At 27.0% G+C, this 18372-nt stretch overlaps 1 protein-coding gene across 2 annotated transcripts; it reads right to left on the bottom strand.

Moving 5' to 3' along the window:
• Positions 1-14651: 14651 nt before the first annotated feature.
• Positions 14652-18368, bottom strand: LOC107922499 (dihydrofolate reductase). 2 transcript variants are annotated; one of them, XM_041114348.1, is made up of 4 exons: positions 18122-18368; positions 17610-17843; positions 17278-17509; positions 14652-15225 (listed from the first exon to the last, which is right to left on the bottom strand). In XM_041114348.1, exons 1-4 carry the CDS (start codon positions 18164-18166, stop codon positions 14879-14881), a joined length of 858 nt encoding a protein of 285 aa, XP_040970282.1. In that variant the 5' UTR covers positions 18167-18368; the 3' UTR covers positions 14652-14878. The 2 variants fall into 2 exon arrangements, with proteins under 2 accessions (XP_040970282.1, XP_040970281.1); XM_041114347.1 differs by having other exon boundaries at positions 18130-18368.
• Between the last annotated feature and the right edge of the window lie 4 nt (positions 18369-18372).

Below are 18372 nucleotides of genomic sequence, written 5' to 3'. Positions count from 1 at the left end.
TAACTTTAGTAAGTATTTTTACACCTTGGGTCCTGCCCGAATTCAAGTTTAATAATAAAAATATTTTTTAAATTTAAATTTAATTATATAATATAAAAACTAAAATGTGTTTATAATATTTTATTAATTTTTAAAGAGTAAAATTAACTTTAGGTGGATCAAGTCGAAAATAGGCATGAGCTTAAAAAAAAATTTAAACTAAACTTCGATCCGACCTAAAAAATTTTTATACAATAATTAATTAATTTAATTTTTTTAATAAAATAAAACAATCTAATTTTTAATATAAAAACATTATTATTATTGTAGTATTGAACGTGATTTGAATAGAATAGAATAAAATTTGATTCAGCTAAGCTTTTGGCGATTCTGTATGACCCATGAGTAGATTCTTTGAGATGGAAATGGTGTCACGTGGTGAATGTGTCCCCCCCAACAAACAAGAACCACATTATTATAATAATTATTTAGTTGCCACGTATTGTCCCAACTTTGCCTTCATTTGTGCTTTGATGCTTGGTGTCGGTTCTTAGCTTCCTGCCTTTTGCCTCGTAAAATCTACAAAGGAGTGGATCACAACAAACGCGACGGCTCGGAAGGAAAACTCCTCATCCCCGCACCAGACACTTATCTCATTTTTTCTTTTTCTTTATCATTTCTCTATATTCACCATTCGGCTCTCATTTATTTTTTAAGTAATTCTTTTTTCTTTTAGGTTGAACACATACATAGCCAACCATTACTTTTTAATTTCTTTTTATAATATCAGTTTAACATATAAAAATAAAAAGACAATAGTTGAATGCAATGATAAAACATATTGTATTCCTAATGGGAGGATTTAGAGAGGACCTAGGTTTGAATCTTGGAAACAACTCTGTTAAAAAAGACAGTCATGAACCTTAAATATAGATTGTAAAATGAACAAGAAGAATATAAAAAATAAAAGTCAAAAATAACTGAAGTGATAATTTTTCATTTCCACTATCTTTACCCCTCACTTGACCTTTGCACTTGTTTTTCGTCTTGCTTCGTCAAGGATACTGTAATTATACTTGTCAACAGTATGGTATCTTCAGGTGATGGTGCAACCAATAATTTCATTGTTTTCAACATTCTTAGGATTTCGAATTTGGCAATTAATATTTACAGTTTTTATTTTTTCATCGGGTTGAGTTTTTCATGAGCAATCTCAAAAGATTAATCAAGTTTCACAGGCAATAGTGTATTTAGAAATCTTTTTAAACTCTAGGCTATCAATAGGATAAAAGATTGCATTAAGAGTCTTTGACTTTGCAATTTGCAAGCCTTTATTCTTCAGTGGTCCTAGTAGTTTCAACTTTGGGAGTTTTGACACCAACAACATAAAAAAATTGGGGGCTCCCAACATTGAGAATCGATTACCATACTTTTTTATCAACAGACTTTATTAAAGATTTGATTATTGCTCCGTCAAACATACGGTGTCGTATCAATGAAGAATAATCTTCTATCTCAAGCAAGTATCAACACTAGGAACAATACTATCTACATTAAGTGGGAGGCTTTGATACCAATTGTTTGTTTGTACTAGTCTATAATTGCAATAAATAAAGTATGAACAGAAATGACAGCGAAAGTGGGTATTTTTGATGGCACTGTGAAAAACAAAATAAAGATAAGAGGACAAGAAATCATTTAAGCAATTCAGTTTCCCTACGACTGCGAAGCCTAGCTAAGTGAGTAAATCCACTATCTTTAACACCAAATACAACAAGTGATTCAAAGCCTATCACTCTCCTAGTAAAAAAACCTCACTTTTGTATCTTAAAAACCTAGATCATTCCCCTCTAAGTTCTCCCCCATGAGAACTTAGGCTGTAAAGACAACTTGTTTAATCTCAATTGCAGTCACAAATGCATTCCTTAATGAATAGTAAAATCCTCCCAATATTCACCATTAGGGGTGAGCATTCGATTGAATAAGTGAAAAAATTTTGAGTTAATCGAGTTGATGAGTCTTATTTTAGCATTTTAACTCGATTTGAAATTTTTTTTAATCGAGTCGAGTGAAATGAAATTCAAGTTGAGTTGAATCAAATGAATTGTTTGAGTTAAATTAAAAAAATTAAACATGTCAAATTAAAGTCTTGTTACAATATTAACTAATTCCATATTAGAGCACATAAATTTGAAACCATATATATTTAACTTTTTCAAAGCAAAAAAAAAATACTTTAGTATGATAAACCTGTATCATTAATTAACTTATTTAGGTTCCAAAATTATTATTTTAGAAAATTTTTAACTTTCTCTATATATTCTTTAGAATTTTTTTAAAATTTTTTATAATTTTTAAAAATATAAATTTTGGAATTTTTCTAAATATTTTGACTTTTAAAAATTATTTTGAATTTTTGAAAATGATTTTAAATTATTTTGCGATTTTTGTTGAGAGAGTTACTAGTTTGATTGTTTTCAAAATTGACAGGGACCAAAAAGGTATTTACATCAATTTGTTATTTGAATTATTTGAGTTATTCGAATTTCAAAATTCAACTCGATTCGAACTCGAAACTTAAATTACTTAATTGAGTTGACTAGAAAAACTCAATTTGATTAACTTGAAATTAACAAAATATTCGATTTTTTTGAATCAAATTGAGTTTTGCTCACCTCTACTCACCATACCTCAACCTATACAAGTTTATGAAATATATAGAAGTTTGGACCTTGCTAATATATTAGAGATCAATTATAATCCTAATCTTTATTTAAGAGTCGCTAAAATTGCTAAATACAACATATTAATAAAGACCAAACTAAAGTGGACTTTTGAGAGATATGCCTTCAATGCTCTCGATTTGATCTCCATAAAGTAAGGGATTTAATTGCTTGATCCAATTCAAACTCCAAATATTTGTTGCTCCGCAATAGTAATCTTCAGATATTGGCCAATATATGTCTACAAAATCATTTAAGTTATTGCCTAATTGATTTGATTGAAAAGATTTCCATCTCCAAGGCTAATTATGTTGCCTATTGAAATGCTAGCCGGAGTGGTCACTTTCATTGGCACTTCGATAGACAATTAAAAAAACTTACCTCAATAATAAAACCTCTATCGTAGTTGATCAAGCTTTCTATACTTAAAGCGTGAATTCATCTTCACAAATTAACTTTTAATTTATTTTGATTTACTCAAATCTTATCAAATTAATTATCCTTAACATAAGGATACAAAAAAAACTATAAAACCAACTCCTATTTTCATGGATTGCATATCTCAAATTATAAAAAATTATTTTTAATATTGATACAAAAAATCATAAAGTCAACTCATATATTTATGGATTACATTCTCAATACATAAGGTAAGTAGATCATATAAGAATCATTAAACAGTAATTTTGCTTGATTGGATATTTCTTTAATAATAAAGAAGAGATTGACTACACAAAATCCTCAAAAAAGATGCAAACAAATCATCAACATATTTTAGTCAAACATGCTAATAAATAAGGGCTTTTTTATTAAACTAACCCAAAAAAATAAATTAATTATTAAAATAACTCACTTTTTAATTAAATACAAAAATAATTCGTTTTCTATAGTAAAAAGTGGTGGAGCCATATGATATAGCGCCACCACAGTGCCACGTCAGCAAGGGGTGTTAAAAAATTATTTTTTGGTGGAGCCATGTTGAATGGCGCCATCAGTATAAAATACCAGGGAAATACTTAAAGTTCTGAAAAAATGGGGGACTTAAAAAAAATTTACCATTTTCAGGTGGAGCCATTCTAAATGGCGCCACCACTTTTCTGCCTTTGACACCTTTTTGTTTTCTTTTTCTTTTATTTTCATATTTCTTTTGTTTTTTTTTATTTTCATATTTCTTTTATTTTTACTTTTTTATTTTGTTCCTTAATAAATTTTATCTTTTTATTTTTTTTACTTTTTTGATTTTTTTTCTTATTTCATTTTGTTTATTTTGTCTTATTTTTTATTATTAACTTTAAAATGATATAATATAATATATTTTTTAATTATGATATAATATAATATATTTTTTAATTATGATTGGTTTATCTTTTTTGTATTAAATGAGAATTATATGGCCATGATTGCTTTTTTACCTTTTAAAGATAGGTATTAATTGCGAAGAATATTTCATCCTATTTTTCTAAAAATCCAATATTATAATTAACAAATATTAGTAAAATATATTGCATTTAAAAAAAATATTTTATTCATTCATTTAATTTTTCATTTTTCTTAACTTTTAAATCTATTTTTTACTCAAAATTGATGAATTTTTTCAATACATAAATAGTTATGTGGATGATATCTTAATATTTAATTAATTTTAAAAATTTAAAATAATTTAAAATAATTAAGAATATATAAAAAATTAAATTTTAAAAATGAATTAAATGTTGACATATCATTATATGACAATCAAATGTGAGATATGTCAACAAAATTAAATTTTTTGAGGTGGTTTTAATAAAAAAAATAAAAAAATTGATTAAAATATTTTTCTATAAAATTAGACTGCAAAAACGACAAAATGTGAATAAAAAAATCATTATAAACATAAAAGTCGATTAAAATGGAATGATAAAATTTATTGAAGGATCATTATAAATGGTTAAGGTTTTGGGGGCGGGGGCGGGAATATTAAAAGTAAAATAAAAATAAATTTTATTTATTTATTTTAAAATTATAATAGAAAACTATTAAATTTATTTTTATATTTAATAGTTATAGTAGATAATATTTTCTTTTGACATGGGTGTTAAAATCCAATCATAATTAAAAAAATATATTATATTATATCATATTAAATAAAAAAATAAAATGATATTAGACACCACATAATTATATTATATCATAATTAAAAAATATATTATATTGTATCATTTTAAAGTTAATAATAAAAAATAAAACAAAATAAACAAAATGAAATAAGAAAAAAATAAAAAAAGTAAAAAAAATAAAAAGATAAAATTTATTAAGGAACAAAATAAAAAAGTAAAAAAAAGAAATATGAAAATAAAAGAAAAAAACAAAAGAAATATGAAAATAAAAGAAAAAGAAAACAAAAAGGTGTGAAGGCAGAAAAGTGGTGGCGCCATTAAGAATGGCTCCACCCGAAAATGGTAATTTTTTTTAAGTCCCCTATTTTTCTAAAACTTTAAGTATTTCCCTGATATTTAATACTGGTGGCTCCACCAAAAAATAATTTTTTAACACCCCTTGCTGACGTGGCACTGTGGTGGCGCCATATCATATGGCTCCACCACTTTTTACTGTGGAAAACGGGTTATTTTTGTATTTAATTAAAAAAGTAGGTTATTTTGATAATTAATTTATTTTTTTAGGGTTAGTTTAATAAAAAACCCAAAACATAAGACAAGTTATGTGTTAGGCATAATGATAGTGGAAGTGGCCACTTCCAATGGCACATAGACAACTACTTTAAAAACTTACTTAATAATTAAGTTTAATTTTAATGTTCTATTTGATACCTAAACCAAATGACCCAATGAATGTTTAATATGTATACTCTAGTAAAAAGAATATATATAAATACTAAAGCGAGACAAAAGAAAAATTAATATATCAAATTTAACAATAAATCAAATTAAAATACTAAATTAAGACAACAAAAAAAATTAAATATTCAAATACCAAATAAAAAAATTTCTAGTTTAGAAAAGCTAGCCTCTATCATACCCCTCTAACTCCACCCAAGTAAGGTGGCTAATCAAATACCTGAAACATCAAAAGGTGTAATAATATATCCTCTCTCTATTTAATCTATAGAGGGACAATCACATCAATTGTGTTTCACACAAAGTGGGATGCCCACTGCTGAGTCACTAAGAATTTGAAATGTACAAGTTTGTCCCCTTCTAACCATTGGATTTTATCCTTAGCTAATGGCTATAAGCATGGGGTCCTAATAATTGGATGTTATGAATATGTGTTGTACTATTGTTTTGATTTTATATTATAATGAACAACAAACTTCCATATGAAGCAACTATCAACATTAGGAATAACACTAGTTACATTAAGTGGGAGGTTTTTATACCAATTGTTGATTTGTATCAGTTTATAATTGTTAGAAATAAAGTATGAACAGAAGTGATAGTTTAAGAGGACACTTTTGATGGTACTGTGAAAAACAAAATAAAATAAGGGGACAACAAATTGTTTAAGCTGTCCGGTTTTCCTACGACTGCGAAGCTTAATTAACTGAGTAAATCCACTATCTTTAAGACCAAATACAAAAAGTGATTCAAATTTCATCACTCTCCTATTATAGAAATCTCACTTTTTTCGAATCGAGTTGAGTGGCATGAAATTTAAGTCAAGTCAAATCGAGTGAATTATTCGAGTTAAATAAAAAAATTAAATATGTCAAATTAAAATTTTAGTACAATATTAACTAATTCTATATTAGAGCACATAAATTTAAAAACATATATATTTGACAACTTTTTTAAAGCAAAATAATAAAAAAAGAATGAGATACTTTAATATAATAAACTTAAATAATTAATTAACTTATTTAGGTCCTAAAATTATTATTTTAGAAAAAATTTAACTTTCTATATATACTCTTTAGAATTTTTTAATTTTTTTATAATTTTTAAAAATATAAATTTTAGAATTTTTATAAATATTTTGATTTTTAAATTTATTTTGAATTTTTGAAAATTATTTTGATTATTTTGTATTTTTTGTTGAGAGAGAGACCAATTTGCTCATTTTTTAAATTGACAGAGACCAAAAGCATATTTACACTAATATGTTAATCGAATTATTTGAATTAAAAAATTCAACTCGATTCAAACTCGAAACTCGAATTAATTATTTGAGTTAACTCAAAAAACTCAATTTGATTAACTTGAAATTTAAAAAAGAAATTAATTTTTTGAATCAAATCTAGTTTTGCTCACCCATACTCACTATACTTCAACCCATACAAGTTTCTCAAATATATAGAAGTTTGAGCATTGCTAACATATTAGAGATCAATTATAATCCTAATCTCTATTAAAGAGTCGCTAAGACATTTAAATAAAATATACTAATAAAGACCAAAGTAAATTAGACTTTTGAGAGATATGTCTTCAATACTTCCGATTTGATCTCCATAAAGTAAGGAATTTAACTGCTTGATCCGATCCAAACTCCAAAGATTTGTTCTCTACAATATTAATCTTTAGATATTGGCCAACACATGTCCACAAAATCATTGAAGTTATTACTCAACTAATTTGGTTGAAAAGATTTTCAACTCCAAGGCTTGTTATGTTGCCTGTGGAAATGCTAGCTAAAGTGATCACTTTCATTGACATTTCGACAAACAAATAAAAAATTTTACCTCAATAATAAAACTTCTATCATGGTTGATCAAGCTTTCTATATTTAGAGCGTGAATTCATCTTCACAAGGTAACTTCTAATCTATTTTGATTTACCCAAATCTTATCAAATCAATTATCCTTAATATAAGGATACAAAAGATCATAAAATCAACTCATATTTTCATAGATAGCATATCTTAATATAATAAATTATCCTTAATATAATGATACAAAATATCATAAAGTCAACTCATATATTCATGGATTACTTTCTCAATACATAAAGATCATATAAGAATCCTTAAACAATAATTTTGCTTGATTCAATATATTCTCTAATAATACAGATGAGATTGGCTACACAAAATCTTTAAAATGATACAAACAAATCATCAAAATATTTTGGTCAAACATGCCAATAAATAAAACAAGTTATGCGTTTGGCATAATGAAAGTGAAAGTGGCCATTTCCAATGGCACATAGACAATCACTTCAAAAACTTGCCTGATATTTGAGTTTAATTTTAATATTTTATTTGGTAACTATACCAAATAGCCCAATGAGTGCCTGATATGTGTACTCTAGTAAAAAAATATAGATACTAAATCGAGACAAAAGAAAATTCATATATCGGATTGAACAATAAAATCAAATTCAATATCAAATTGAGACAAAAAAAATTCAAATATTCAAATACCAAATAATATATCAACTTTTTTAAATTAAAAAATTATTATTACTAATTTAATATTTTATAAATTATAAAAAAACTTGAACTTTAATAACATCTAAAGATGTAATAATATATCCTATATCTCTATTTAATCTACAAAGGGGACAAACAGTCATATCAATTGTGTTTCAGACAAAGTGGGGTGCCCACTGCTGAGTCACTAAGAATTTGAAATGTACAAATTTGTCCCTTAACTAATGGCCCTAAGCATGGAGTCCTAATAATTGGATGTTATGAATATGTGTTGTCCTATTGTTTTGATTTTGTATTATCATGGTTTCTACATATATTTATATTTATATTTAAGAAAGTATTTCATTTGTAGTAGTAAAAGAATTGTGGAAAAAATAGCTTTCTTTTCAATAAAAAAACAAAAAAAAATTCATAAAAAAAATAAAAAATAGGTTTAATAACTTTTATGATCCTTCCATTTTAAAAAAAATTATTTTAATTTTCATTTAAATTTTCGTCTCTTTTACCCATTGAACTTATATTTATGTCAAATTACCCTAAAATGGATGAATAAGTTAATGTTTGTTAACTTTGCTGACGTGGTATACATGTATATTGTTGCATAAATGACATGTCAGTATTTAATTAATTTTTTAAAATATAAAAAATATTGAAATTTTTTTTATAGTTTTATAAATTTTTAATAAATTTAATGATTTTTAATTTTTAAAAATAGTTTTTATAATTTTATTTGAATTTTTAAATTTTAAAAAATTAATTAAATGCTGACATGTCATTAACATGGCAATCCACGTGTATGCAATGTCAGAAAAGTTAAAAACGTTAAATTTTCTATTCATTTTGAGGTGATTTGATGAAAAATACAAGTTTAAGAACTAAAAAGGTAAAAAATTAAATGGAGGGTTAAAATGATATTTTTTATAAAGTTGAAGGACTAAATAAATCATTATGCCTTAAAAATAAATAAATATTATCCAGATTTATTGTGATATAGGGATGGATATATTTTTATTTTAGTTTGATTGAACTTTGTATTGATTTGCTTCTACTTATTATTATTCGTAGGCCTAATCATGCTCACAATCTTTTTACTCGTTTGTATATTTTGAAACTTAATCTCTTTATTTTTAATTTTAGGAATTTAAAATTCTTATTTTTTATTTAATAATTAAAATCTAATTGTTAACAAGTTAGGGTGTGTTCTCCATTGCTTTTGGGATGAACTTTTTCTAAAAAAAGTGATTTTCTCTTAAAAGTAATAAAGAACACATATCATTGGGCAACTTTTTTAACTTTTGGGATGAGCTTTTTTATAGATGAAAAAGCAGTAAATTTTAGCTTTTTCAGCCAAAAATCACTTTTGTCTGTTATTTTACCTTTTTAACCTTACTTTTTGACTTAAAATGTGTTTGATGCTATTATTTTATGTTCTCTTTCTTGGTTATTTAATATGAGTTTTACAAATGTGTTAAAAGCATTAATTAAAAATAAAAATATTTTTTAAAATAATACAATTGTGTCAATATCTAATTACAAATATTTAATTATTATATTTAAATATTTAAATATAGTTTATATATTCTAATTAAATTTAATAAATAATTAATATTAATTACTTAGAAATATTTAAAATTAATATTATATATTAAAATATTAATAATAAGTTATAATAAATTATTTTTTTATATTTTTACTAAAATATCATAATATTAACTAATTTGAACATTATTTAAATACATATTTGTTACTTTATAATATCATGTCTAAAATGAACATTTTACTTTTCAAAAATACTTTTTGAAAGTAATATCAAACACTTAAATTTTTCCAAAGCACTTCTCAACAATACTCCTCAAAAGCATTTTTCCACAGCACTTTTCAAAAGCACTTTTCAAAAGCAATGAAAAACTGGGGTTTAGTGTAATTTTGCTAATTGGATTACGTGGCATTTTGTAAAAAAAAGTTATTCACATTGCGACCTTAAAACATCGTGAAAGTTATGTAAGAAAAAAATTAAGTATTGTTGATATAAAAATGTTCTAAGAAAATCAGAGATGATCCACCTAATGAGCTAAGAGTTGCAAGTAGCTGAGTCTGAGGGATATGAGGTAATGGGAGCTCCCATGGAGCTTAGTTGAGAGTAAGGGAGGAGTAGACCTGTTCATAGATCGGGTCACTTGGTCCGAAGGCCTGCCTAAAATGTGAGAGAATTTGAGTAAAAATATAGGCTCAAAAAATTGACTTGGATAAATAATAACGTCCATTTAAAAAATGAGTCAGGCCTTGTGTAAGGCATTTTTAGCCCTGAGCCTAGCCCGAAATCACTAAAGGACAATTTCTTTTAATGCAATTTTCTTGTTACTTTCTCCCTATTTTGCTACCATTTTACTATTATGTTGCTACTATTTTGTTGTTATTGTTTAGATATTGTATAAATCTTATTTGTTATTATTTTAGATGTATTTGTTAATTTTATTATTATTTTAGAGGCATTTGCTTGCTAAGTTGCATCTATCTTAGTGTTATTTAAGTATACATATTTTTTAAATTTTATTTTCAATTTGTTGGGAAATATTTATTTTAATATTTTTAGTATTTTTGATGTATTATATATATTTAAAAAGTATATAAAAAATAATATAAAAAATTAATATAGGTGGGCCAGACCCGAGCTTTAGTATTTTTATCTAGGCCAGACTTAAGTAAAATTTTAAACCCATTTTTTAGGCTTAAATTTTTTATTAGGCTCAAGCCGGCCCATAAACACCTCTAGGTAGGAGTCCCTTTGTCCCATCCTCAAAGTGGGTATAAAAAGGGTTGTGGGAGCCGTGTAATGATATCCTATTATGTGTGGGATGTGTAGCGACGTAAAATCTTTAGCTTGGTCGCTAATTGTGGCGATTTATTGAAAATTTGAAAATAGAATTTCGGTTTTATGAAAAAAGGGGAGTCGCCACCGATCTTTTTTCTAGGTGCGATCGGACACCTAATAAATCATCTTTTGATAAGAAAATTCATTTTCTTCTAACAAAAAGAAGGCCAAATTTAGGTCTACGTCAAAATCCAGAGAAGAAGTAGGGTTCGGGAGTCGGTTACGCGCGAGGAAGGTATTAGCACCCTCGCGACGCCCAAAATTGGTATATTGTAAAACACGTGTTATCTTGATTTTAAAAAATGCGAGTTCAATGTAACATTTAGTCGTGATCCGATTGAAAAGACGGGAAATTTTAGTTTTTTCGGTTTTCGAAAAAGACATACCGTTTTAACACGAGTCAATTGATGTTCACCCAACATAGCGATGAAATTTGATAACTTAATGTTAAATTGGTACGATACCTTGATTATTGAAATTAATTAGAAAACAAGAATATGATTTTCGAGGTAATGCAAAGCAAAACTGATATGGAATAAAAATAAATAAACGAAAGAGCTAGAAATATATTGAAGCAAATAATCAATGTGACAATAATGATAAAGATGTATGCGATATTAAACGTAATACTAGAATTAAACATGAAGGGGAAACAATGAATATATATACATAGTAATGACATTAAGAATATGTATGTAAAATAGGATGAAAAAGGTTTACATAATCATACTAATACGGGTACATAATACATACATATATATATAACATATTTAAAATGAACATATGCAATATACATATATAACAGACATATACTAATAATAATAGTAACAATAGTAACAATAAAAAGATACATGTACACCAAATAACATATAATAATATTGAGATCATAAGTGACAATATGGAAAATAATAAGTTTATTAATGAGTGTAATAACATATGAAACTATAAAAAATATATATACACGGATATTGAAATATATGTACTAATAATAAATATAATAGGAATAAAATAAATGTAATAATAATATATACATGGGGATAGTATATCAAATATAGCTAAGAATATTAAAAATATATACATAAGATGACATACAATTCGAACAACAATATTGAAAAATATATATATACATAGCATAGAATAAAAATATATATATGTAGCACAAGTTAAAAGAATACATATAATATACATATATTTCAAAGAAGATAATAATAATAATAATAATAAAAGAACAACTATTAATATGTTGCATAAAGTATATATATATATAATAATGGTGTTAGGAATATACTATAATAGTATAAAGATACATAACTAATAATATTAATGCGTGTTCATAATAATATATATAAAAGTATGGTATTAAAAGCAGATATAACGTATATAAAAGATATATGTAATATGATACATAAGTATATTAAATTCACATACATAGACATAATATAAAAATAATAAAATAAAGTAGAAAGTGATACTATGTACAAATATATATGTATACGTATAATAAAATATACACTAATATTATATAACAGTAATACTAAAAATGATGATGTAATATAAAAAAAAACATAGAATATAATAATAATATTAAAATAAAGTAATTAAGATAATACTATATATATACGTACATATATAATAAAACCTATACTAATATTACATATAATAATAATACTAAAAATAGTAATAACTAATAATAATATATTAAAAATAATTATTTGTTAGTAACTAGGATATTAATAATAACAATAATAGTAGAAATAATAGTATTAATAATATTAGGAATAATAATAACAATATTAAAAGAAACGAAAATAAAATAAATAAATAAATAAAATGAAAAGGGACGAAAATCAAATTAGAGTCAAAGTTTTGGGCGAATTTTAAAAGAAAGAAAAGAGGAAAGGACTTATTAGAACACGCGAGAAAAGTGAAGGGACCAAAATGGCAATATTTCCCTGTTATCAAAACGCAGCGTATGCACGGGGACTAAATTGAAAACAATGAAAAATTCCAGGGCCAAATTAAAAATAATGAAAAACTTGATTGTAAAATCCCAGAAAAGCGGAAGGGCCAAATGCGAAAATTGCCCTTCTGCTCAAAAACACTCGGATCCTGGCTTGGAGCGGGTCGGGTCGACCCGACCCGGGGTCAAAATGACGTCGTTTTTTGTTTAAAGGGGGGGACCAAAACACACCGTTTTGGTCCCCTATAAAAGATAAAAAATTTTGAAAAAAAATCATTTGGAATGGAAAAAAAAAGAGAGAAAGAAGAGAGAAGGGAGGGGGAGGGGATTCCCGGCCAGGGGGCCGGTCACTGACCGATCGCCGGCCACCGTACATGGTGGCCGGAAAGGTAAAAATTTTAATTTTTTTGGTATTTTTATTATATTTTCTTTTATATGTTTTTTTAGTATAGATAGGAGAGAAAATAGATTTAAAATGAAACTAAAATAAAAGGAAAAAAAGAAATCACCTTAGATTTTAGCTTTCGATTTTTGTTATTTCTGTCTTCCGATTTGGTTTTGATATCACTGGAATTTATTGTGTGAGATGGCCGAATCTGTTGTTTTCATTTATAAAAAATTCATCCCCCCCATTTTACAACTTTTGATTCGGGTTTTATACCCTTTCTCATCTAATTTCCTATTGTTTCTGTCTTGTCTCTTTGCAGGGGATGGGCACGATGGAGGTGACAGAGGCATGGGGTGCAGAGGGCAGGTGGCAGGTGCTGCAGGGTTGGTGGCGCAAGTAGGGGTAGGTTCGGCTGAACTTAAGCGACTAGGGTTTGGTGGGTTTTGGGCTGTTAGTTGATGGGTTTGGGCTTCTATTGGGTTAGATTTTAGGGTAGTATTGGGCTTGGGGTATTTGGATTTTGTAATGGGTTTTGGGTAAGGGTTATTGTTTGGGTTTGTGGGTTTAGGTTGTAAGGTATTTGGGTTTATGTAATGTATTTGGGCCCGAGTCATTTTAAAAACGGCCCAAAATTGGCCTATAACAGGATGGTTATAAGGTAAAGATGTTTTGATATGAGTAAATATTTATGTATAGGATAAACTACATAGTTAGTCACACGATTTTAGTAAATTTTCATTTTGGTTACCGAAATAAAATTTAGCACTATCTTTAGATGGTTTTTTTTTACCCAACTTTAGCAATGTTTCGTTTTGGTCATTCACCATTAATATGGCTAATGGCAATATACACTCATTTTAGTCACCAAAATTTTTCATTTTGGTTGCTCTTTTTTTTAGAATTATTATTTTTTCAAATGAAGGGAAAATTTTCAATTTTTACCAGGAATTGAGTTATTCATAAAGCAAATGTAATTCTCTATAAAAACCGAGATATTTTCATTTTTTATTGGAAAAGAAAACTAAGATTCATTTTAAAAAAGGGAAAAAAATAAAAAAAATGGTTTTCCCTTTTTCTTTTACTGGAAAGTAAAATTAATTTTAAAAAGAAAAATGAGTGACCAAAATAAAAACGTACTAATGATGGGTGAATAAAACAAGGAAAACTCTCTAATGGCAATTCTATATTTGAGAATTTTTTCTTTTCAGTGACCAAAATAAAAACTTAAGACTAACTTTGTAATTTACCCTTCTACAGATATAGTACTCTTTTCGCATTATTTTTCCCCGAAAATATAAATTCTTAGACTAATTAATTAAATATAATTTATATTAAATAAAAAATTAGGAAAATTGATGCACAAAATGAGGCTATAATAATAGTTGATAGATATAAAAAAAATCAAATAAAAACAATTATCTAAATGGAAAATGAAAAATGGGTCGACTCATTTCAAAAATTTATTAATTAATGAAAAATAGGTCGGTCCAATTCAAACAAACATAAATAATAAAGTAAACATAAAAAAAATTAAACTATTAATTTCGACATCCTAACCTTATCCTCCATAAGAAAAAAGCAATCCCAAGTGCTTACAATGCATCTTGGGAGGCATCAATTTGAGTGTTGATGCTCTTATCTTGAATCACCACTTTATGTTCCTTCCCTGCAAATTCCGAGGCATTTATTTGGTTGTTGTTGTTGATGATGATCTTATTTTGCATTTCTTTTGGTATTTCCTCTTCAGTTGTTGCACTTTCCAAGGCATTAATTTGGTTGTTGTTGTTGTCGTCGTCAATGATGTTATTTTGCATCTCATTTGGTGTGTCGACCTTCCTTGTTTCTTGTTCATCATGTTCTTCCCCTTTGCTAATACTATCTTTGTTATCAAAGACAATATTTGCTATCCATTTGCGCAATTGCTCTGTGGATACCTCATCTGTGGGAAGAGATGAATCAAATAAGGTTTAATATAATATTTGGTATATGAACTTGACATTTTTTTTTAATTTGGTATCTAAACTTGACATTTTTCCTAATTTGGTACCTAAACTTTTTTGGGTCTAATTTGATAATTGAACTTGGTATTTTTTTCCTAATTTGGTACCTAAACTTTGTTGGGTCCAATTTGATACTTGAACTTGCTATTTTTTTTTCTAATTTGGTACCTAAGCTTTTTTTAGGTCAAATTTGGTACCTAAATTTATTAAATGTTGTATAAATTACACAAAACAATAATGGTGTTAACCTTTTTTTAGTTATGCTACAAAAATATTGCCAGTACTAGAGGAAATTCAAATTAAAAAAGATAGGTATTGAATTATGATTAACGAATTAACATTAAATAAGAAAAAAAGAGGTTTAAAAACTAGAATTAAAAGAAATTAATTTTTTAATTAATAAAAAATAAATAAAAAACTAAAAGTAGTTAAACATATAAAATACAAAAGAAATACCACATTATCTGTCACATGTTGGTTATACATTGATTATTTTTATTATCTCATGAAAATAACATTGTTAGTATATTGGAGTAATTTGTAAAACATTTGACCAGTTCAAGTACCAAATTAGAAAAAAAAGTCAAGTTTAGGTATCAAATTAGACCCCAAAAAATATTAAGTACCAACTTAAGAAAAGTGTCAGTTTAGGTATCAAATTAAAAAAAAAGTATCAAATATTTTTTAGATTAATTTTTATTTAAAAATATTTTTTAATAATGCAATAAACTAAATGAACTAAAAAGACGTTAAAATAAAAGTTTTCTAATACATTAAAAATATTTGTATTAAAAAATACTACTATACATATAATAGATGTTTTATTATATTAAAAACACAAATAAATATAATAAATATTTTATTGTATTAAGAATAATTTTTAAATTTTTATATTTTGAGTTGGATTATTTAGTTGGGTAAGTGGTTTTTTTTTTAGGTTTTGGGTAATAGGTTTAATTGTTATTGGGTTAGTAATATTATAATTAAGATAATTATCTTTATAACATAGTATATTCAGGCCAGACCGGACTCGAACAAAAGACCTTGCTCAAGGCCTGACTTATATAGAAATTGGGCCTTAAATTTTACCCAAACCCATTTTTTGAGCATCATATTTTGTCTAAACACTCCTATTTTTCAAATTGTCCTGGATAGATGACCCGACCCATGAGCAAGCTAAAATTCTATTGACAATGAAAATTAAAAAATCAAGTTAAATATGGATGAGCTTAGAAATGGTTTTTTTTAATAAAAAATACTAAAAAATTAATTAAATACGAAAATGGGATGTTAGCTACGGTGTTTCTTGGTGCAATCGGTGTGTCAAGTGGCACCATCCCACTTTTTGCCCAATCATGCAACTATCATGACGTTTTTAAAAGAAAACAATTCTTTTTTGCGTCGCCACTATGTTAGGCGGTACCGATATATATATTTAAAAACACTCGTATTTTCATGGGTATACACATTGAAAAAACAAAAAAAAAATATTTTTTATTGGTATTGCCTAAAAAAAAAAGAAAATGTGCCTCGGTACAACCAAGGCATGGCCGATTGGTCACATCGGCAACAAGCTTCAGGCTAGTGCTGCCTGACTGTCAGGAATTTCTTTTTTAAATTTTGAACAATGTCATCGATGGGTCAAGCGGTATCAAAAATAATATTTTTTTTATTCTTTCAACGTGTATACCCATGAAAATATGAATATTTTCAAAAATATATACCAGTACCAACACAAAAAAAAAACTAATTTTTAAAAAAACGATTTGATTGCTGCATGATTGGGCAAAAGTGGGTGGTGCCTTCTGATACACCGGTGGCACCAAGAAATACTATAACAAACACCTCGTTTTCGTAATTAATCAGTTCCGGCCTCATTTTTATATATGATTAATTTTTTAGTATTATTTTATAAAAAAAAACCCTTTAGAAATAGGAATCCAACACAGCGTATGAAAAGGCAAAACAGAAGCGAGCATTAAGGTACCTACCCAAACGTGGGACAGTATGACCTTGGGGGTGCCTTATGATAAGAGGATCATGGAAAGCAGTAGCCAAATCCTCTGAAGGCAACTTTAACCAATCCTTAGCTCCGATGAAGTGAACTGATTTCACATTGATTTTGTCTTTGTAAGCCACCTCGCATATGCTTGGCTCTCTGAATTTTGATCCTGATATTGATACAAACATTTTGAAAGGTGGATGCTCCTTTAACACCTTCCCCTGTTTTTGCCACAGAGATCATCATCATCATTTAAAAGGCTTAGAGTAGGCTTAGTTTTGGCTTTTGATCCATGTTTCTGGAACTAAAAACTTATATTACCTGAGCCTTGTAGCCCAGTAGAAGAGCACCAAGAGTTGCACCTTGGGAAAAGCCGAGCAATCCATGAAAAGGGCCATTGTGGGTGATATATTGACACAAGTGAGAGATGCATTCCTCAAGGTTTGTGTACTCTGTGAATTCCTTGTTGAATTGGAACCATTCAAAGTATGGAGGAGGGAATATGCCTTCTATGTCTGACTTTCCTCCGGCACTAAATAACCCGTCAGGAAAATCCTGAATTTACAAAATACAAAACAAATATATATATATATTCGAACAATTACAAATTAGAATCAAATCAAGACAAAGCACAAATTAATTATGCACTAAAACCTATAATGGTAATTGCATATTATGAGATGTAAATTTGGATATTCAAAAACTTAAAAACTCAAACTTTACCAACAATGTCAAGATTTCATTCGCAACTCTTATTAATAATTTTGAACATTAATATATAGCCATAATATGAATTCAAACATTATCTTACATGATTCAATTATCATACATACATTCATACCATTTGAAAGTGATGAAGAAAAAGAGAAGGATCCCATTTGCTGATTTGCTTCTGCAGGAACTTCCCACTGGTTCTAAACCCATGAAGGCATAGTATCTTCATATTTTGGTTTTGGCCTTCCATTTTTCTTTCTTCAATGTCTAAATTGGTCTTTCATTTTATGGTACTAGTAATTGCTCCTTAACTATGGCCACCTACCACCTTTCCCTGGTTAGGTACAGCTTGCACTGCCTTGGTTGGTGC

The sequence above is a fragment of the Gossypium hirsutum genome, chromosome A01, assembly GCF_007990345.1.
Source record: "Gossypium hirsutum isolate 1008001.06 chromosome A01, Gossypium_hirsutum_v2.1, whole genome shotgun sequence".
Classification (NCBI taxonomy): Eukaryota; Viridiplantae; Streptophyta; class Magnoliopsida; order Malvales; family Malvaceae; genus Gossypium; species Gossypium hirsutum.
Note: the sequence above shows the minus strand (reverse complement) of the source record. Positions and strands in the feature narration are given on the sequence as shown.